This window comes from Netta rufina, assembly GCF_964035555.1.
Source record: "Netta rufina genome assembly, chromosome: 27".
NCBI lineage: Eukaryota > Metazoa > Chordata > Aves > Anseriformes > Anatidae > Netta > Netta rufina.
The window spans coordinates 5,151,415-5,175,114 of NC_140151.1; the positions used below are offsets into that span (position 1 = coordinate 5,151,415).

General features: G+C 39.3%; 1 protein-coding gene across 1 annotated transcript in view; it reads left to right on the forward strand.

The window, feature by feature from the left end:
- UNC5D (unc-5 netrin receptor D) overlaps window positions 1-14,838 on the forward strand; it is a gene marked incomplete at both ends in the record, with an annotated part of 127,239 nt that extends 112,401 nt beyond the window's left edge. The window contains 7 exons of the mRNA XM_084302359.1: window positions 551-635; window positions 5,556-5,724; window positions 7,385-7,612; window positions 8,953-9,102; window positions 11,330-11,494; window positions 13,359-13,537; window positions 14,634-14,838. Coding sequence (XP_084158485.1) covers window positions 551-635; window positions 5,556-5,724; window positions 7,385-7,612; window positions 8,953-9,102; window positions 11,330-11,494; window positions 13,359-13,537; window positions 14,634-14,838 — 1,181 coding nt within the window. The remainder of the gene's footprint in view (window positions 1-550; window positions 636-5,555; window positions 5,725-7,384; window positions 7,613-8,952; window positions 9,103-11,329; window positions 11,495-13,358; window positions 13,538-14,633) is intronic.
- Between the last annotated feature and the right edge of the window lie 8,862 nt (window positions 14,839-23,700).

A 23,700-nucleotide genomic window follows, 5' to 3' on the forward strand; every position in this document is an offset into this window, starting at 1 on the left:
TGAAATGCGGTAGATGTAACGGAAACAAACACTTTACAATATAGGTTAAGGAAATCAAAATGACAGGGATTACACAGCGCTCACTGTATGGCAGCCTCATGGAAAGACTTTGTGGTTCCTTTTGTTTCCATAAATCATTCCTTTTTATCTAAGTGGTGAAGCAGACAGAGTCTGCCCATACCCAGGGATGAAGTCAGTCAAATGTAGACAATGAATCCTGCCTTATTCAGTGACACAAACCAACCCAAGTCCACTTTTTAAAAGCTCTGTCTGGGCAAGAGGTTTTTAGGCACAAGACTGTATGACTCCCAGCTGTAAGACAGTAAAATGTTAATAATGGATCCGTGGATAATAAGATCCATGGATAGATCATATTAATAATGTATTTTTCCCTTCATCTGACAATGCTGCAGTCAGAACCACTCTTTCAGAGGCACTCTCTTAGCTCTAGTAGGTGGCCTTTCTAGATGCTGTAAATCAGAGGCCAGTTTTGGGGTCCTTCCATCCAGTGTCTTTCCAAAAGATAATTTCTGCCTTTGCTCTGTTGCAGGAGTCAGTCTGCTGATACCACATGGAGCAATTCCTGAAGAGAGTTCATGGGAAATTTACCTTGCCATCAATCAAAGGGAGTCCAGGTATGAAGTATGTGAAAGAAACGCTTTAATACATGCGAAATCTGTGGAACTGGCTCATTTCATGGATTTCTTGTCTATGCTGTTTAAAGGAATAGAATGTCTTCAGTGTTGCTGGTGTTACAGCACTGCTGGGACATAATGGTATATAAATGACTATATACACAATACACGTGTCTATATAAATGACAGAAAAATGATCTTTGCGTGGTTTTTCTGTGAAATAGTATGCAAATGCTGCTGAAGGATGGGATGGGATACCTCACAGACTTTGATAAAAAGAAGAAACAGCTTTTTAAAAAAATGCAGGTCGTTGCTTTTTTATATTGGTGCTTCGTGTATGTGGCAAATGTCTGCCATACAAAAGAAACTTAGCTGACTTCTAGCTGTCTGTCATACAGAAGAAACCTAGGTGACTTCTAGATGCTTTTAAAACTAGATGCTCCGTTAAGATCTATGGCTTTAAATTCTGCAGTCGACCACACAGGTGGATGTGTTCATCAGTTCCTCTGTACCTGGTTCAGTTGCCTTCATTCCACATTAGAAGGCCAATGGAATTTGGCCCAAAGTCACTTGTTTTACAGTGGATCTTCCCCTTTAATTTTAGGAATAAGCACAGTTACAGAAACGCGTTATTTTAACAGCTTTTTGGTCACCATTCCCATAGACTGTTTGCGTCCTAGTGACTTTAATTTTGCACAACACAGATTACAAATAATCGAAAGTGCTCTGAACCCTCTTGTTTGTTTGAGCCTGCCAGCACCACACATCAGTGTAACCCAAGTTTAGTTTGCTTGGCTGGTTCACCAGGTTTCAGCTAGAAGCTGATCAAATGCTCCCAGAGGGTAAAATTACCAAATTGGTACGTAATTAAGTGTAATTCAGGAAAGGATGACAGCTTGTTTAGTCTAAGTGTAGCATCTCACTATATTGCTATCCTGATTCAGAAGAAAAGTAGAACTTACAGGAAGCTGGCCTTATTGTTGAACTGTCAAGATTGGTTGAACGTGTTCTTCATTTTTAGATGCAAAGTTGTTTTTTTCCTCAGTAAGACAATTCTTTTTATCTCGTGGTGGTTTTTTTAGGAGGTAAATTTTAAGAAAGAAAATTGAAAAACATGAACTGAAAGATACAGAGCTGCCTATAAATTTTAAAGCCTGGAAATATTTTCGAAAAATTTATCTGAAATCTGTTTTGATTTTTTTTCCCTCTGATATCTGAACTCCTTTGTGAAAACTTCAATATTCCATCCCCATCTGCTGCTATGGGTTTTTGATCATTTTCAGTGAAAGATTAAGATATGTAAAAGGAAGGAAGGAAGGAGGAAAAAAAACCAGCTGTTTTATCTGCACGGGTTCTGCAGAAGTGAGTTAAAATAGGTTAATTAAATACAAGCAGCAGATTTTGCCTACTGTTTCCTTTTTTTTTTTTTTTTTGTGGGCAGAAACATAGGTCGCAAACCAAACTTTAAATTACCATAGAAAGGTTTTTCTCTCCTTCTTTTTTAAAGTGAATTTCTATAAAATAAGACAAAGGCAAACGTTCATTTATGTTTTGCATTAAAATATTGTTATTTCTCTTGACATAGTTGAGGCAACAGTGATGTATCTTTTGCCTATCTGTACTGAGTATGATAAAACAGACTTCTCTAACAGCTGCAGATTGTGCTGACGTGCAAGGAGCAAGGGCTCTCTTTTATTGCCCGTGGGCTTCTGCGTTCTGATGGTGGGAGGAAATGCCATCGGTTTGGACTTAGTACCTGATTTGTATGTGGGATCCAGGATGACAGGAAGGAGTACCAAGCCACATTGCAGAATTGCTCAACAGTCATACAGTCTCTCTTCAGTTACCCCTAAAATGTAGGGAGGATTGTTCACCTGGACAGGCACAGTGCTCGGAGGTGGAGGAAAGGTAAAATAGTGGCTTAGAGAAGGAGGCGAGGAAAGCTGTTCTTTACTTCACAAGCTGAAGATGTATGGCCATTAAAAACGCAGTAGGTCTTGTTGTAGGTTCTGAATGAAGTCTTGTCCACATCAAATTACATTCAGTGAGGTTTAATTTAATACAAAAGTTAACCAGATCAGTAGACGCATACAAGAATGAAATTCTGTGTTGCAAGTATTTGAGGTCACCATAAAATGCGCCTGGAGACAACAAGGATCATATTGTTCGGGTTTAAATTGTTTAGGAAGTGGGTAGCTGTCACTTTTACACTAATCTTCATTTAGCTATTAAGGTAGGTTGGTGTGAGATATACATGAAAGACATAATTATAGGAACAGAGATTGCTGGAGGAACTGATAGAGCAACTTTGAATTCTCTGTTACAGGGGGGGAAAATACAATCTGTGCACTACAGTTCTGGTCATGAGGTTATCAGCTGGTTTTGCTGTAAATTGATAAAGTCCTCTGTGGCATGAAAAAGCCTTTGTATCCTAAACAGAAGACAAAAGTTTCAAAATTTTTAAGTTTAAAAACTTAGCAAACCAGTGATGGAGCTGATTGTCCCTCCAAAAAGACACCAAACCAAAAAATCTCAGGGTTATTGAGTTTTGCTACAAAGAGTGCTTCTGGCAGATGGAAGTTGCTAAAGACCACCAAAGGACTCCTTACGGAGAAAAACAGCCAAACTAAACCTCCAACCACCGTACACATGCTTTGATGTTGGCAGAAAGTCCAGGCTATTGATGTCTGCAAAAAAACAACAAAGTTATTGATTCTGGCCCAAGCGAGAATTAGAGTGAAATGTCTCTCGCCTCCTTGCATAATTCTGACTTTGTTCTTAAGCCGGAAAGCCAGAGCAGAGCTGTGCTGGGCCAGGGGAAGCTGTCTGCTACTTGTGCCTTGAAGCAGAACACCTCAAGCTGCGTCACTGCAGCTCTGCACGGGCTGCAGGGATGTGCTGCCAGCCGGTGGTTCGCTGCAGTTACAGAAGTGTCACTCAGGTAACAGGATCGGGACGTGCAGGTCCCAGCGCTGTTGGCCAGGAGATCTTCTCACTAGGGCCATTCAGCCAAAACTCAGCCAGTCTGCGGGGAATGTGCACGAAATGACTCACAGCCCCTAGGCCACTGTTATCACACACACAAATTCTCCCCACCAAGGAGGGAATACCTGCGGAGTTTTGTGTCATTCTTGAAGCTTGAAAAATCTGAGCTATTTTTGATAGGAATGATGAGTAACAGCGGAAATAAAACTGGAGTCACATCCTCCAAATAGGAGGTGTGAGGCTGAAAACAAGGTAACCTGTATTTTGCTCCTGTTATTGAGGATTGTCAAACTTTGTACTGGGAGTAACTTCAGCAGAATTCGTCTCCTACCCTCCCTACTCCAATCTTGCCTTTGTGTTTTAAGCGTTTGTCACCAGCAGCCACTTGGCAAAGCACTGCCTGTTGTGCGAGAGAGCAGCACCAACTAACTAAGGGCTGACTTGCTCACTGGCAATCTGCTTTTGTTACCCCTTCCTGCAGCTGCAGCAGAGCAGAGCTAAGGACGTGAAGGCACCAGCCTTTGCTGAGGTACAGCAGAGAGAAAGCATAAGACCAGAATAACTTACTGAAAAAGAAATCTGTATGAAAGTTGGCTTGAGGGTTTTTCTGAGACATTTTTTTCTTTGTGAACAACTCTGGATGGTTTCTTAAACCATCTGGAAAGAGGTGATTTGGGGGAACTGCTGGAAGGTTTTATTTTTAAGGAATTCAAATACCATTTGCAAAGGGTAGCAGTGGTTGTTAAGTGACGTTATTTTTTTCCAGAATCAGTGTTTTCTTAGCAATGAGGGAGTTGTGAAAAATTGTTTGCCATTGCATAAGCAAGTATTTTTGCTTGAACTGTGCTTGGAATAGTCATTCTGACGTTAGTTCAACACAACACACATTCCCATGCGTTGCTAATAGCACTAAGGCTGCTGCTGGTGCTTAGATGCTTTGCTGCACCACGGCCTGCAAGCGTTGGCTGCTTTGTGCATCCTACTTTGCCCTCTCCTCTCTGCTCTTATGCACACTCATGGCTCAAAGAGAAAAATGGCAGCTATGGTTGAGTCTGTTTGTGCTTTATTTTATTTCTTTTGCCCTAAGAATCCTACAAACGCTTAGAAGCACTGAGGCTTAGGGAGCAATTATGATACTTGAAAAAAAAAAAAAAAGCAAAACTTGCATTGTTAATGTTGTGTCTTTCATCTTGCAGATGAACTTAGAAATTAAAGGTATAGAAATGTAGGAGTGCACTCAGCATAGGCAGTACGGGAGGGTTGGTTCGTTGCCATGCTGCTATTGCACAGCTCTGTGGGCTTGTTAGCTTGTGACATGGCAATGCAAGTACTGACTGGAAGGGAGACCATGTGCAGATATCTTACTTTGCTGACTTCTAATTTAGAACCAACATTTCTATTCAGTGGTGTCTACTGTAAGTTACCTATCTCATTCATTTAGTAGAATATGAATGTGTTTTCAAAGAAGGGAGATCAAGCTCAGTCTGGAAAAATTCATGAGGCTGTGCTTTTAAACCATAATTTGTTTTATCTTCACTACTGTGAAAATATCGTAGATGACATTCTTTGCAGGCAGAATTAGATGACAATATTACCAGCTGGTGCGTAAAACAAGGCTTACTTGCATAGAGTAATTTTAGTGTTTCATTTGGTTTAAACAAATTGAAATGTATTTTAAAGACCAGAATCCTAAACTGACCAGCCAATGATTTCAGTAGATGTGGCTTAATAGTTTTGTTTCATCTCCTGCCTCCAATTCTACATGAAAATGAGCGTTGTAGTTGGCTTGCTCTATCTTTTCTGTACCAGATGAATGAAGCACTTAGATTTTTCACTAAAATATTTTAAATTTTTTATATTGCCATTACTATAAATACATTTTCCCACATTATTTAAAAGATCCTAAAGATGGTCTTACTTTCCTCCACACGCCAGCCTACAGCCAGAAGGCACAGATGTTCTTCTAGGACCAGAAGTAACCTGTGGCCCCTCAGATGTGTCTGTCAGCACTCCGTTTGCCTTGACTATCCCACATTGCGCAGAAGTAAATTCAGAGCACTGGAGTATTCACTTGAAAAAAAGGACACAGCAAGGAAAATGGGAGGTGAGTTCGGACTTCCGCTCCCACTTAAAAGGTTACACTAACAATGGAAACATGATTACTCTTAATCAGGCAGGAACTGGTCAAAGATGATTCAAGGGACAGAATAATTGGGCGTTTCAAAGAAATCATCTTTTTTCTTTTCAAAAGTAAGAGGATTTTGCATTTTGTTCAGAAGTAGCTGAACTCTGTTCAAGTGCTGTACTAAAATGTGCAGAAAAGGGTCAATTTTATGATCTAGCCCATGTTACACAAGAAAGTATTCATTTTCTCAGATCACTTAATAACAGAGCCAGTAACCATTTGCTCTTGAAAACACTGTTTGGATGTTTTATAGCTCCCAAAGAAGCCTAAGTCTGAACAGAACATGATATCCAAGCAAGAATTTATCATGACATAAAGAAAGTTATGGCACTGCTTAAAAATATACAGTTCAAGTTCAATGTTTTTGTTGGTGGTGGGTTTTGTTTGTTTTCTTTTAACCTAGAAAGATTCTCCTGATTTAAAAATGTCTCTTTGTACATGTCACTTTAATGGGCATTTGGTGATCACCCTGTGCTCATCACCTCTGAAGGATTAGTGTATGTATGTTAACTGAAATGCTCTGCTTTTTTAGTTCAAATATATTTTTCTTATATACTGATTTATTGAGGAAATTAAGCATTGTGTATTCACGACATGGGCATTTGATCATCTCTGTCTGCTCACCTGCATTTTTTTAAGCCCATTGGCCATCTTTGACCAAAACTGCTTGCTAGGCAGGTACACACAGGATAAAAGGAGCAGAATTTCCCAGCTAAGATGCTCACTGTACATGGTATTAGAACCATGGTACCCAGTACCAAGACACAAATCCATCATTGATCACACTTTATTGCACTGCTAGTGATGGAACTGTTTGATTCCTAGCATTGCAAGGAAAGAAACAGTAGTTAAACATTCACGCATACCTGAACTCACTCTGTCCTTTTCCTCCTCTAAACCACCATGCTGCTTGTTGCTCTTGTTTAAACCATTTCAAATTCAGCTTCATTTTCCTACTTAAGTTCACTCAATGCTCTGTCAGCTCCAACAGTGTCAGTTACAAGCACCCTGGAAATAATGAGGAGTGTAACGCCAGACTGTAGACTGCTCAAATACCTCATCTAATGATGCTGTAATGCAGAACTAAGTGTGAAATACAAAAGAATGGGAGAGGTAGTTTTTTGATTGAGGTAAACATAACTGTAATGGATGTTCTGAAGGATGTCAAATACCTACTATCGTTCAAGGTTTGCTTATTGACTTTAATCTTCAAGGTAATTTCTTACCTCGACATCATGAAAAAATTAGCCAGAAAGTCAATAACACTTGAAAAAAAATGCTAAAATTTCTTATGCATCATCATTATTATTATACATGTAAGCTGTACACACTGAATTCTGCACAGAGTTCCTATTGTTGACTCTGTGTTTGTATTGTATTGGGGCTAAATGGAGACTGTTTACTCGTATAGGTAGTCTACCTTCTCCTATTCCCTGAGGTCAACATCAGTTAAGAATGTGCATACTGGCTCTGAGGAGCACTTTACATTGCAGTTGAATAAATATAAATAAATGATATCATGACTTCTATTGTCAAGGCCTATTAAATTTTTTTTTTTTACCTGAATTTCATTTTGCAGGAAGTGATGTCTGTGGAAGAGGAAACTACTTCTTGCTACTGCCTGTTGGATCCTTATGCCTGTCACATTCTCTTAAACAGCTTTGGAACTTATGCACTTATTGGAGAACCCATCTCTGACTGTGCCGTCCGACAGCTGAAAGTAGCGGTTTTTGGCTGCCTGTCTTGCAATTCTCTGGATTACAATTTGAGAGTATATTGTATGGATAACACACCTTGTTCATTTCAGGTAAATTATTTCATTTCGATATTTTGGTTTTAATTATTTTTTCATAGAATACTAACATGCCTTTATTCCTGGGGATAGTCCATAGGCTACAGCAACAGTCCAGAATTCAAAATGAATAAGAACAAGAACAGTTATTTTTTATGCCACTGCTGCATGACTTAGTGCAAATCCTTTAATTTCTCTGCAGTGTTGTTTCACTTGTCAGTTTAGGAGCTTTAGGACTGCCAAACTGTCCACTCATTTTCTGCCAGGCAGATGCAAACCTGCTCTGCCTACATTCTAGACTAACCAGAAATCACAGCCATGGTTAACACAGCACAAAGTTCCAGCTGGGAAGCAGAGTGTTAGGCTGGGCTCAGTGCCTTGGCCACATGAGCACAGGCAGAGCCTGCTTGCATCTGCAGCTGAGTGCTACTCCAATCCAAAGAGAAAATGTAGGTAAGTCATTATCATTTGATGTATAGAATTTATCACAGTTATTACCCTTACGTTGTCATTAGTCACTTCAGAGTTTCCTCTCCTTTTTACAATCTGAGCAAGATTTTTTTTTCCTTCAAGAACTAAATTATAATTGTTCATTTCCCCTTCCAAAAACAAAACAAGCAATCAAACAAAAAATTGTCCCAAGTTCCAGCTGAATGTAAGAAAACACTTCTTCATGGTACGAGTGACAGAGCACTGATGCATATTGCCCATTGAGTCTCCTCAGGAGTTATTCAAAACCTGCCCAGATGCCATCCTGTGCACCGTGTTGGGGGTGACCCTGCTTGGCAGGGGGTTGGACCAGGTGATACCCAGAGGTGCCTTCCAACCTCAACCATTTCGGGATTCTGTGTGACTTTCCTACACGGCATGCCAAGACAAAACAAAGAAATTCACTGGCTTTTACATGGTGAACTCAGAACCTTTAACAAAATGATTTTCTTTTCAGAGCTGAAATGAAGACAGTTGTGACAGATGACTTTTTACTTCCTCTTCCTATTGTACAGAATAGAAACATGAATCTTAATGGAGCGCACACTAATGTCTATGTGCTTCTAATAAAAGCAAAGCCACTGAAAGGATTGTTAAAGATTTACAATAGCTTTGTAATTATACCCTTTATTAATACTTACACGAGTCGTGGGCTAGGAGTATTTTCCTGGATGAGTCTGCCTGAAATTCGAAGGCCCAAATTCCTTCTTCAGTTATTTATTGAACACAAGAGATTAACTTTGACTTGTACATTCAGTTAATACAAACCTTATGAACTAGGCACCTTTCAGAAAGGTGAATTTTCATTAGAGTTGGTATTTGTTTCTAACACTTTAAAAATGTTTTTTTCTCCTCTGCCATTGCAGGAAGTGGTTTTGGATGAAAGACTCCAAGGAGGACAGTTACTGGAGGAACCAAAACTTTTGCATTTCAAAGGGAATACCTTCAGTCTTCAGATATCTGTCCTTGATATCCCTCCTTTCCTTTGGAGAATCAAACCATTTACTGCATGTCAGGTACTTGCTAATTTTATTTGTTGACATTGTAATACAGAGACAGTAAGAATTTGCACTGGTATAGACATAACACAAGTAAGACAACTGTCTCCCCTTTGTTTTTGAAAGGTGAGGTTTTAATCTCAAGGATACAAGAAAAAATGTGTTGCGTTATGATTTTGACAAATACAGAATGAAACATTTCTTATGTAGCAGAATGCTTTAAATTTTTCATTTTGAAGAAAGCAAGCTTGTACTTTTACCTGTTTCAATTACCTCCAATGGAAAGCCTATACTCATGTTAAAATTTATCACTATTTTTGATGTCTTTGTCATTCCAATTTCTATACTGCTATGAATATACGTCTGAAAAGGAGAGGATATATGTCAGCATTTAAATGTCACGAGTTCAAATTATGGCATGCATATTCTTAGAAATGATTAAGAGCAAATTATTTTTCCTGTAAGACATTAATTAGAGAGGCTGTTGAAGACAGGAAAGTATAAATCAAAACAAAAGATTTCTAAATGTATTGGTTACTGGAAATTATAAGCAATGTGCTGGCAAATAGAGCGAGCTGGTCTTTTAAAATACAGAACTTAATCAGACTACGTAATCTCCCTTTCCCAGAAGCATATAGAGAGACAGTTGTCTGTCATAGAGTATTTTAGCCAAAAAAAATTGCTTTTAATGTATTGCCATATTCTCCAAAGTATGAGTATAATGGACTCTGAAAATGATAGTGATCTGTATCTAAATTCCTTTATCTATGAGAACATGAGGATAATTCATGATGCAATTTAAGAACTTAAAGAAACAACTTCATTCTCAGCTTCATGTGAAGAACAACTCGCTTTTAAGTGTTTTGTTTAGTCTGTTCACTTATTTAGGGTTTAAAAGATAAACCAATCAGTATTAGGATGCCCCACTAGTAGATCAAATACCTAGCACTCTTCCTAAGGCTGTGTACATCTTCTAGGAATAAATGCATTGTTTACAGTATACTTAACTCAGGCATTTTTGTTCTCTGTTGGCAAGTATTAGTCTAGAGTTTTCAGTCAAATTAAACTACAGGGTGCTATTAAAACAAGTCGTGATAGCCAGTGCAAATTGATCTGTAGTAATCTTTACATGTTGCCTTGCTTTGCTGCATCTAATGCAAGTGGCATGGTCCAAAGTAGCTGTTCAATTTATTGCTTCAAGATAAAACCAAAAACTAAAAAGTCAGATGAGGGATCCATAATTTGTGGAAGAATGCTTATGTGCTGTGTTTGCTCTAAGGAGGGCTCCGAACCTGCTGGAGATTTTGATCACAGCAGGCACGACCCAGTCTCTCAGCAGGAACTCAGCGTTAAAAAGAAGCATGTGCAAAACCTCTGCTGACAGAGGGGTCTGACACAATGCTGGTACTGAAGCCAAATAAATATTTGCATTTTATAATTGGGTACAGTTTGAATGGCTTGGACAGCTGAGAAAGACAGTAATTGTCTCTAGCAGAAATGCAGAACGACTTGCACTGACTTTGTATTTCCTTCTCAGGGCAATGTTTTGTGAAATGTTCCAAGTCTGTTGACAGCTGTGATTTGGTTCCAGACTGTTTATATATAAAAGAACCCATTTCTTTATGGGGTTTCTTCCAGTGTTTAATCATTTTCTCTCCTACAAGCCAGCACTTCAAGAACAAACTGGCTTTAAGAGTTTTGCTTGCCTAGAACAACTGAGATGGGCCTGTTCAGTTATCGTCTGTTTAGTCCACCAAATGAAACCATTGTCGGACACTATGATGAGGAAAGTTTTATGTTAATATTTTCTCAAATTAGCAAAGATCCTGTTTCAAGGCTTGAACAGATGAATAAACCATCGCATAAAAGCGCGGCATCAAAGCAGTTAATAGCAGGTGGCAGTCAGAATTCCTCTAGTGCATTTGTTTGTCCTGGCCATCCTGCAGGAGCAGATGCCGAGTGCTTGGCAGCCTTCCCACCATGTTCACAAGTCAGTAGGGGGAACCCTTAAAAACTGCTGGGGTGGTAGAGCAGGAAGAGGCTGCAACAAGCATGTTAGGAAGGCAGACGGGCACCTTCAGGTGTTGAAAGCAGCTGTTTGCCTGGCGTCTTGTGCCTCTTGGAGGATCCAGTGTCACTCTAGCTGTGAGATGATTTACATTCTGTCTGCTAAGAACTTAATTACAAAGGGAGAACCAAACTGAAGGAGTTTCTCCCCGTTCTCGGGGGATGCTTTCTGTCGCAGGAAGTCCCATTCTCCCGGGTGTGGTGCAGCAACCAGAAGCCGCTGCACTGTGCCTTTTCTCTGGAGCGCTACACTCCTGCCACGACACAGCTGTCCTGCAAGATCTGCGTCCGACAAGTCAAGGGGCACGAGCAAATCCTACAGATCCAGACATCCATTCTAGAGGTAAAGTGTTCTCTCTGTTTTGTGGTGTTTTTTTCAAGTTGTTTAGTACGGTGAGCCACAATCCCTCCCCATTTTTGCCCTTTCTACCTCAGTCTGTTTTCTCATGGCCTGTTCAAAGCTGTAACAACCCTACAAAGCATTAGTTTCTATTTCCAGTAGAAATCAAACGATGTACTTACAGAGATTTTACAACACTAAAAATCATCTATATTTGAGTCAGTAGTAATAGTTTTCTTGCAGAAAGTTTTTGAGCATCTTGCAGAGCACTGAGAGTTGAAAATGGATGGATTGCCTGGATGCTGTCGGGCCACTGGGGAGTTTTTGTACACACAGAATGTCTTTCGAGGACTGCAGCTTTGCTCACATGTTAAAGAAAGCAATGGTGCACTGAGCAAGCTGGTAATGAGTCCTACAGCAGTGAGAACTTCAGCTACCTTTTTTAGATTATTAAGCATCTTGATTGATTAATGTTTAAAAAGTATCCAGATACTTCTGTATTAAAGATTTATGTTCATGTGCTAAATGCACTATGCAAAGAATGTGGCAACTAAATAAGAAAACCACAAATGTCATTCAGTATAAAAACAGTTTCTGAATGTCCGAGCATTTGCCAGTTCTTTGTAGAAGTTTCATAAAAAATGTCTGTCCTTCTCCAAACATCTCAGTACTTTCTGTCCTTATAAATATGTGACCTTTTTTTTTTTTTTTTTTTCTTGTAAGGGACCTATCTATCCACAAGTCCCCAGAGCATCTAACAATTCTGTCCTCAAACAGATTTGCTAATACAGAAGGCTTTCTCGTGACTATCTCAAAAAGTGAAGGAAAAGTGAGGATAATTTGACTATAAGATAAATATATAAATAACAACTGAATACTTGAATTGTTCGTTGCTTTAGAATTCCCTGAACTAACCAGGTAGCAGTAGCTTATCTCACATGTGCAGGGTATGAAAACCTACTATTGTTCTGCATATTTAATTTAAACAGTCAGACAACGTGATATATCTACAGCACTGCTATTACTTTGCATGGATGACTTTTGGGATGTGTCGTAAATGTTATATGAAGAGACTATAGCATCATTGTTATTTAATATTTATGCTGCATTGCTCTGAAACGAATAATGCATGGAAATGTGACTCCATTACACAAGGCTGGTATAATTTCGTAGGAAAAGAAAGGGACGGATCTACAAAAAGGACCTGGATTCCATAGAGATCTTTAATGTGGAAGAACTGAGGTACTTACAGAATTTAGCTGCTTTTAAAAAATCACAAATGGGAGATTTTTATCTGCATTTTAGGTTTAAGCTATTAAAGATTTAGGCAGACATATCCTTTTGTGGCATTTACCTCCCAGTCACTGCTCTCTTGGACTTCATCTGTTACCCAAAAATAGGAAACTTGTGGAAGGAAAATGACGCTATTTAAAATGTTTTTAGACATAGGTGGTTGTGATGTGCTAGAAGTTCCTTCACAGATCAGAAAAAAACCTCCTAGCTATTTCATTTTCTGTTGTCACTTCCACAAACTGTAGATGGAATCATAGACTCAGATTTGATGCTTTCTTCCTCCAAAAGTGGATGTGATGCACCAACAGGTACCTGTAGCTAAACTCACTGCAGGTTGATCCTGCATAACAAGGTGGCAGAAAGAATACAGAAAAGAACTGTCTGCACTCACAGTTATTCTCCTTCTGATGAGGCTGTGCAAAAATCTTGTCTCAGTCCCCATTGGTAAACAGGAGTACATGGTAGGACTCTTGATGTTACTCTGTTACCGTGCTAAAGAGAGCCACCTACAGACCTGAAGGTAGGCACAAAGCCTGATGCTGTGCTAACTGCTTTGTTTTTCTATTCTGTGTAGAGTGAAAGAGAAAGCATCACTTTCTTTGCACATGATGACAGCAACTTCCCTGCACAGATGGGCGCAAAAGCATTCAAAATCCCCTACTCCATCAGACAAAGAATCTGTGCAACATTTGACACACCCAACGCCAAAGGCAAAGACTGGCAGATGTTAGCACAAAAAAACAGCATCAGCAGGTAATGGAAGGCAATTTTGAAAGGTGAACATTTACATATGCACTAAGAATGATTTCCTGCTATTATGTTATGGGTTTTGTTTGTTTGCTTGCTTGCTGGTATTAAAGATGTGTAAATGGTAATCACCTTTCTTACTCTCAAGGATTAATTGTAACTTTCTTATCTATATGACTGGCTACTGAAAACAGGAACTGTTTTCTCCTCTGAATAAACCCAGGTGTCCCATCCCACCTGACATTAGCTTCTAAGCTCAGTTGGTACACCCACAAGACTGAGGTCTTGGTAAAGTACAAGACTCAAGAAGATTTTGGCACGCGTTCTCTCAAAAAATACAGCCTGCTGTCTTGCCTTCTATCTGCTATGTTCTATTCCAAACCAAATTAAATGTTTTGAAGATTTTCTTTAAGGAAAGGGCATATTTCAAAGGAAATTGTGCTCCACAGTTAGGAGTAATACTATTCTGTGCTATAAATAACATTTATGCTTGTGAGCATAAAGGTCATTTATTTGTTTGGATGATTATGTCCAAGGCCAGTCAATAGAAGGAGCTTTAGAATAATGCATTAAAGATAATCACTTTGTTTTACTAAATTCTTTGCCAATATCACTCCTGCAAAGTTGTAAAAACTACACCATAATAAATCTAAATTTACAAATGAAAATATACGATTTAACTTCATGGAATTGCAACATCAACTTAAATCACACAATTTCTCTCCCTGACAAATTTTTACTAAGCTTGCTGTCCGAATGATGACACTCTCCAGAACTGACTTGGTTTCTAAATCAATACACAGGATGGTAAGTGCTGGCCAGCATTTACGTACCTCACAAGAACGAATCCTGTGTTCATTCTACTTCTGCTAAATTGAGCAAGTAACAATTAAAGAATAAAAGCACCAGTGTGTGTCCTTTGGAGGATTCCCTGCACTCATCTAATTAGATCTTGCTGAAGGTTTCCTGCTGTTTTTTGTTTGTTTGTTTTGTACTTCCACAGGCACAACACAGGGCACTTCCCTTTTCAGTGAACATTTTCATAGTGTTACACTGTACAGTTCTCCTAATCCTTCTGCTTCATCTCCCCACCCCCTTTCAGGAATCTCTCCTATTTCGCTACACAACGCAGTCCATCTGCTGTCATTCTGGACCTCTGGGAAGCCCGACATCAACATGATGGAGACCTTGACTCCCTTGCTTGTGCACTGGAAGAAATAGGAAGGACACACTCCAAAATCTCAGACATAACAGAAACTGAGATTGAGGAGCCTGACTTCAACTACAGCAGACAAAATGGACTTTAGTCCCTTCTTTTCCATTCAAGAACCGATGGCCAGCTTTGACTTTTACACTAGAGAATCTCTTTGGCAGGGAGGAAATAAGGGTTTCTGCACACTGTAAGGAAGCAGACGCTCATTTCCACAATGCAGTTTTCAGCTGGAGGAGCAGAAGAAGCCCTATTAAAAATCATCTCGGTAATAAGGAAAACACAAGCTCTCCCTGTGCTACAGTCCTCTCTCATTTAAGATTCATATAACAAATTCAAAAACAAAACTACACATCTATCATTGCCCGGGGCAGGAAGGAGTGATATACAGAGCCGTACAAGGTAAATATTATGACATGATGTATTTAAGGAAACAGTGATGCTAAAGGAGAGTATAATGCCTAGTAATCACCAGCAAACATGATGGTGAATATTTAGAGCCATTAGAGGTTAATCCTGGTTTAAAGGTTTTCTTCTTGGGGCCTTGAGTCCCCTTTGTCCTGAGTTTCCAACTTAACACACTTAAAGAGCGGATTTAAAATGTCATTTCCTAGCATCTTGTAGTCACTTTGTATTTGCTGTAACTGAGCTACAGGACAACTGAAAATCTGGTCTTATCCTGTTCAGACATTTGAGGAATTAAGACATCTTACAACTACTTAATTGATATTAACTACTTAATTGATTTCAAACTACATTCAAATTAAAAAAAAAAAAGTCAGTCCCCCACTGCACGTACCTTTGCTGCAGTCTTCCTGCTTATTCCCTTAACAAAGCAACTGAACAAGGCCGTTCTCTGTGGAATTAGTGTTCACGAGTACGTGGGAGAAATTTTCACTCAGTCAAAAATGTTTCTTTGGGGGTAGATTTAAATAACCAAATAAAATTCAGGAGATTGCCAGCCCTACTTTAGCAAGTTTACACTTGCGGGGGGGGGAGTGGAAGCTAAGTTAAAAAGCAAAGGTGAATTCAATCAGTACAGCTTAATTTTGGTTTAGTTTCAGATTGAAAGGATAAACCCCACATAGTACTGCCAAAAATTGGCTCAGTTTCATTGTACAGTTTGCAAATTTTGTAGAACATAAAGCTGGCTATGTTATGCTTGGTTGAGTTAAAAACATATTGCATTTATCACCAAAACCAGAATTTAACTAGTGAATTCTCTTCATTTTTTATCCACCTCATACAAAAATAATTTATTACTTTAACTGAACCAAAAAAAAAAAAACAGCTGTCACTGTGAGTGAGTGTCCTAGTACAACTACTACCAAACCAAATTTAACCAGTATTTTCACCCATATTTTTGAAAATTAGCCAAGGTGCTTCTTAGCTCTGGCCCAAGGCTCTCAGCTTTGGTGACAGGAGCACAATCGGTACAAAGCATGAACATGAACAAGACCTGAGGAGCTTTATGGAAAAGTAAGAAATTGAAAATGCGATTTCTGTTGTGTTTTTTTTGTTTTGTTTTTAAAACCTCATATTTGGCTGAGACCAGCACAACAAGCCACAGGGTGGGTACTCAGTGTGCAAATCTATAATCAGCTGAAACTATTTCTTTATCCAGGATGCCAGTTCTGAAAAGTGCAATCAACAGCTCTTGATGTGAGACTTTGCTTATTCTTGTTGATCTGAAATTGCAAATTTCATTGCTTTCCCAGCTCAGCAGGCTGGAATAGCCTTAGACTTACAAATACGTAGACTTCCCCAAACATTTTTTGCACTTTCGTATTTCATGCAGTCTGACATCAGAGTTCCTGTTTGCGGTGGGAAATCATAATGGCTGCAGGCATATTTAAGACCGAGACAAAAATACCAGCTTATTTGGCAGCAAGCTGTCACTTTTTTCAGCAGCACATGGTACTGTCTGTGTTTGAGTTATATTTCGAGTGACTTCCATTCCTCCTCCTCAGAAACCTGTTTTTCATTGGACAAAATGTCATGAATAAAAAAAATAGGGAATGGCATCTACAGAAAGCAATGGAGTTCTGGTGAGCTGTCGTTGTCTGGGAAACCTGCTACAGTCACTCTCCAGCAGTTAATTTGTTCTCAGCGTCTCCTCAAGATGCAGTTTTAATTTGGTTGCTGCTTTTTCAAGCTAGCTTAGGTTAGCTCCTACAACAAAGACCTAAATACTACCCTGCACAGGCCGTAAGACAGTCGTGCTGTTCTGAGGAGCTGTGTGTGTTGCCTTCTCCTGTTTCACGGTGTGTAGGGTCAAATGAGCTGCTATGTGGAGCTTAGACCTTAAAGCCTTTCTCAGGAAGTGCGTAGTGTTTACAGTCAAGACTTGGGTAGGTTTGAAAATCCTCTCTGTACAGCGACACCCAGCGCTGCTGCTGACCGCTGAGTACGGCTGAGGGAGAGGAACCAGGAGGTGGCCAGAGCCCCAAAGCACCCCTGAAAGGGCTGCAGACGGGAGGGATCTGGGCTGTGCACCAAAATCCAAGTCAGAGCCAACAACGTCTAGTGTCCGAGTTAATGTACTGAACAGGAAGAGATGTTGAAGTGTCTTACAATGCCAGAGAAGTAGCTGTTCAGCTTGGGGCCTGAGGTAAGATTTTAATTTTGCAGTGCTCAATGGAGCATTCCAGCTTCCCCTTAGGTTTCGTTTCCTGGTTTTTGTTCAGTTACACCAAAGCAGCTTCTTTGTTGCTGACCTTCCTTTTGTGAACTTAAACCAAGAACACTGACTTCTAACCTATTACTATTTGATGCCCTGGTAGTGTTTAACTGGACTAGAAATGCCATAATACTTTCGTACCTTTATCCCCCGGGAAAAGAATTTGAAACAGTAACTAGGCAGCTGGCCTACACGGCTAATGTGAGTTTACTGAGATGGACACCTGAGTCTTCTAAGAAATGCCATAGTACATCAGACAAAACACCCATTTAGCCACAAGTGCCACAATCCCGTTTTGCTTTTTTTTAAAACATCCTTTCCTTTCCTCTCCAAGCTTTCCTTTGTTTACCACTTGCTGCCTAGCACTTGCACTGGGCCTCCCTGGTTCCCTGTAATAAGGAATACTGAGTAACTGTTACCAAATCACCTTGCCCACATTATTCATTATCTTACAGACTTCGTTTCCCCTCACTCTCTTTTCTAGGCTGAAAAATCCTGGTCTATTGTTTCCCCGAACATCCTTGTTATTGTCTGTATCATCTCTAGTTATGTATCTTTTTGGAGATGGAGTGACCAATGACCTGTCTGCTATTCAACAAGAATGCAGGCTAAATCACTCAATTCTTTCATTTCCTCCATTTCTCACTGTTCCCACATTCAGTATCAATCACAGAGGATGAAGATCTTGCTATAGCATAAAGCCACAAGAAATGCCTGTGAGAGAGTGTGGGACTCCTGAGAACACAGTAAGTGACTTTACTGTGCAAATGACTCAAGCTAATACATCATCAGAGTGGATTCAGCTGCATGAACATCCAGAAAATAAAACTGTGAGGAAAAAACTGCGTAGCTTTAAGATCAGACAGAGGTGACAGAGAATGTCAAATCAGAAAATCTTCTGTAAAAAAGAAAGTCCTTGTTCTCCGTGATAACAATGCTCATGGTAAGCAGTAAGCAGACAATAACTTGAGGTGGAAAGATAGGCTCAGTCTTTTTCTCTTCCCTTTTCTCCTACTCCTGGGAAATTTGCATCTGTTGATTACCGTCTGTATCTGGTACAGATATGCCTGTTTTCAGATGCTCCCTTTCTGTTGTTTTATGTTAGCATCATGGGATGATATTAATAAAGCTTAGCACTTTTAATTATAGAGGCTTGTGCCTGTTCTCCTCCCCTTTTCACGCACTGTCCCAGTTTTAGAGATAGAGAAATTATAACATGGGGGGGATATTTCTGCTACCATATAAATGAGCTACAAATGGATTTTGCTTCCATTAACAACAAATAGCAAAACACTATAAGTAAAAGATGTTAAATGTTGTTTTCTTTTGCTTTTTCACAGTAAAAAGCAGCTGATAAATTCTGTCAGCTTTTTTCCCCCACAGTCTGCTCTGAGGATGCTTTGCAATACAGTGTTCTCACAGAATGATAATTTAGAATTTGTATGCAAATGCTGTACAAATAGATATGTTGGAAAGGATTAGCAGTCTTAAAATTCTAAGAGCATATTTTTAACAACTATGTTACGAAGATTGTTTTTGGAAATCTGTATGTGTGTGTATGTATGTGATTTGATCCAAAACCCAGATGTAAAGGCGCATCTGAAGTAGGACTAGGGGCCAGAAATTCAAACTCGATTCTTTTCCTCTATTTTATAAACGATGACGTTTGAAATATAACTTTAAAAAGTGTCTTTCACAAACGAAAAAATTAAAAGAAAGAGAAATGCAATGCTGTACGCTTCGGATTCCATCTAGCTGCCCTGAGCCTGATGCAGTGAAATAGCCATGTTGATTTTACATCACCAAAGAATCTGCTCGAGTATTTTTTCATCTTCCGAAGCACTTCCAGATACTTCTGTACTGTGAGTCATTTAAGACTAATAGTTACATTTTTTAAATGACTTACAATTTTGTCACTAAAATGGTGCACTTCACAGCTTTGCCAGACTGCAGCATCGTAAAGCTAATTTACAGTTTTTACAACATTGCTTTTGCAGTCTTACTAGTTTAAATTAAAATCCTTTAAGCCACAAAGAAAAGAACCCTGCTCTGTAGATTTAAATTCTAACCTCATTTACCAGCGCAAGTCCCATAAAGCCACGATGTACTCCTACAAAAATGTTATTGGACTTCTTCTAATAGATGGAAAGATATCAACACAACTCTCTTAAAATACTAAGAACTATTTTTGTTAATATTTTTATCTCTGGCAGCAGCTGGTCTCCTCCTCCATGGGCCTGTGCACAGCTTGTTTTCAGCATGTTAAGAGAGAAGCTAATTCAGCCTAAGTGGCTGGAACAGGGATCTCTTCGTAGGACTATGTGGGCCTCATACCAGAGGTCCATTCTCGTTTATGTTTTTTATGTTTGTTTGTTTTTGTTTTCATTTTTGTTTTGTTTTGTTTTTTTTTTTTCAGGTGGAAGACATTGCTGTTAGAGAGTTTTAAAACATTCAGTAACTGATTGGCTCCAGCTATTATCTTCCACTAGAAAAAAATGTAGCTTAGGTATACAGTGAAACTAAAACAAGTGAGAAACTGTTGGGGGACTTCTTGTCATGATTTGAATTATTTTTTTCAGTCTGTTTCAGCCTGTAAAACATAGAGTTATTTTTAAGCAAAGGACTGTGTTACGTCTTGGACGGTAATTAACTGAATGAAAAGAGGAAATTATATCTAAGTCCTTAACAACTGTGAATGATCTGAAGGTTTGTCTTTCTAGCCTTTGTTTTACTCATTAGGATTATACCTAGGAAGTTCTCACAGTTGTTACACAGTAGTAGAGATGGTTAACATTATTCACCGAGAACCTTTTGCACATTAAACCTGCTGAAGAGTGTTTTCTATGGGATGTTTGTTTGTGATCTATGCTTGGTAAAATTACTCCCTTGACACGATTCCTGCTTCAGGAGAGGCTGGCGGTGTTTCTGCAGCAGCATGTAAAATGGCACATATCTCCTCTCCTGCATAGGTAATGATTGTCTAGTTAAAAAATACCTAGAACTTAAAGGTTTCCTGGATAAATACAGTAACTCGACCAGCAGGTACATGGCACACAACACCCACAGCAACAACAACAACCAAACCTCAATCCACTGGCGAAAGATCATGAATCATTTTCTAATACCGCACAGTCTAGCTTTTCTCTCTCATTACCAACACTAACGAACAGTAGCAAAAATCTCCTTTCCAACATGGACAAACATAAAGAAACCGCTCTAAGATTAAAGAATCGCTTAGAGAAGCATTTGATAGTAACAGTGCCCGCAATGCAGAAAACAGAACTGATGTTCTACTCATTGCCACAAGAAAAACCTATCAGTATTCTTGTTCACTGTTCTGTCCAAAAATAAAATACATGTCTAGGAATTTGCCACTATATTTTTTGTATTAGAGGTGAATAGTACAGACTTTACTAGTGTTTCTTGTCTGGGGCTTGGGTGGGTAGGGGTGTATTGTAATTTTCAAGCTATTGCAAAAGCTGCATTTAAATAAGCTGTTCAGTTGTATTGAATAACTGGTTTGTGCTTTACAAGGGAATCCAGGTGAGCCAGGATTCAATGGGTAGCCTTCTTGCCTTGCTGTCACAGGGTAACTAGAGCTGAAGTCACTTGTGAAAATTTAGTTAAGGGATAGGGAGATTAGATGACCCATCCCTGATCTGTAATGTAGTGTACTGTAATCTAATGAGATTAGCCACTCACCTACTGTAGAACTGTGGTTTTGTCAGCAGCTACTTAGTTTGTCTGCCCCTGGTGTGGTAACCTTGGTTGAGAATGTACTTCTGCAGATTTAAGAAGATGTCAACCCCCCGTGTTACCTGGTCTCTGTATATAAATCTTATTGTCTAATCCCAAAAGGAAAAGTGTAGCAGAATAGGAAGTTCAGGGTGCTGCGCACCAAGCCTGGTGTAAGTTTTTTCTGATACAGCAGGAGGGGGAAGACATGGATCTAACAGCAAGTGTATTTGCTACAGAGAACAAGAATGTTTCCTAACAAATCCTCACTTAGAACTGGCTGAAGCTTTGTTTTTTCAGTTTAAAATTGTAAGACCTGGTGTTTCCCTTACTGAAGTTTGGAATATTAACGTAACGATGATGGCATCTTCCCAAACAGTGCTTTCAGTTTTCCCCCATTTGTGCACTGAAGTTGGAAGGGGAGGGAGGAATATTTTTACGTGCGTACTTTCCACTTTCAGTCAAAAAAGCAGCTACCATCACTGAATCTCAGTTTCCTAATGCATCGGTAAGCAGTACACAGGTGCCTCACTGGGGAGGTGGCATACTCCTGGTATGTATTTGGGAATAACAAACAGGCACCGCATACCTTGTGACTTGGGAAATGCAGTCACCTTCTCCCACCTCTTAATCAAATTCATTCCCACTCCAACTCTGATCTCAGTTTATAAATGGGTACAAAAACTTTAAATGCACACCTTTTTTAATTCGAATGAAGTAAAATTGAATGCTGGTCAGTCTGTCGAGACTTAAATCAGTGTTTTTCATGGCTAGAGCTACCTAACTGAAAATTTCCATTGCATTTCCAGCTTCCCAAACTTTTGACCAGCTTTTTGACAAAATGGGGAGAGAGGAACCTCAACCTAAACACACACACAACAAATAAATATTAAAACCACACACACACTAAATAAATATTAAAACCACTATTCCTGCATAGTGAGACATACTTTCTCTTCTGCTCCCCTATTTATACAGTGAACAGGTTCTGAAACGTTGACTTTTGCTCAGTCAACTGCGCATTCTTCCCTCCCCCCGCTTCTCCCCATGGTTTGTTTAGAACTGAAAAAAGAGCAGAGGTTTGATTGCTTTCTATAGTATGAAGCTGAAGGAGTAAGAAGGAGAGCTAGAAGAACATTAAATGAGAAGCATGGCCTTGGCTTCATACTACACTTTCTGTGCCTTGTTCTATCGATGTAAATTCTGAATGTTGTACAGTAAAATACTTGGGAAAGACTCCTTGGAAAAGGCTGCACTGGCTTCTTTTTTCAGCACATGTACATATATAAATATATATACATATATATATTTGGTAATGCCAAACAGCTGTGTTATATTGTACTGAAAATGTAATAATGGACAGTTTGGATGTTTTATGTAGAGTTTGCAAAAATTGTATGGCTATAGCCTTTTGAAGATAAATGTACAGACATAAATTACTGCATATCAGTTATTTATGAATAAAGAGTCTTTTACTGACATCTCAGATTACTGTCTGAGTGGCACATTAATTTCTGTGATAAAACAAGATGTTGAGATATGAGTGCTTTGCAATGCTTCACTGGTTTTATAGTGAGCCTTGTATGGGAGTTTGTGCTGGAAAACTGTGTAGTGGGCACCATTTTCTAGAAAAACTACTAGTCTACAGGGAAGGGACCAGAACTGAAGTTTACCCTTTAGTGACAACAGTGAACCAATTCAAGAACAACATCTTGCTTTTATACTATTTCACTGAAGTGCCTTGCCTTGTTTATTTGTCTGCATATACGTACAAGCTCTAATCCAGGACAAGGATGTCTTTGTCCTTGGCACTGCAAAGGAAACATCTATTCTGCTTTGTGCAAGAGGTAAGATGCAGAACCTCTCTGCATATGCTGACGATTTCCTCTAAAACACAGATAGCTCCTTTGCTACATTCAACAAATGGCTGTGCCTTGAATCCTGTATCACTGGAAACAAAATCTGAATTCTCTTCCATTTCCCATGTAAATGTAATCTTTTGATTTGTAATACCCTATACTGAGATGCAGCAGATGATAACTCATTGTCTTGATTAAGCCTCCCTATACAGATGAACTGATACTCTTAGATCCGTGGTTAGAAGACCGGCAATACCTTGTCAGCAAGCAGAGCGCCCAGTCCTGCAGTCAGCAAGCCTCTGCTCACCAAGTAACTCTTACCTGCACTCTGTAACCTGACAGGGAAGGGGGCAAGTGAATACAGGCATCATCTGTGTTTATCCTCTTCGCAGACAGAGACATCTGCTTGCACCAGCATAGGCACAAGACTCTAACAGTGCTGGGCCCTTGGATTATGCCACTATGGCCCTGTTTCAGTTTTGTTTTGTTTTTAATAGCTTAAATAGTTTTAATAATTCAGCTACTGCCAGCCTTACTTCACTGTCTCATAAAATCCTTCTCATAGTCACCCTAGCCAGATGTTATGTTTATATAAACTAGGTGGAAAAGGAGAGACAAAGCCTTCAACTTTCTGCGAGGCATGGTTATAAAGCTCTTTTCTGGATGGCTTTGATCTACACACCAG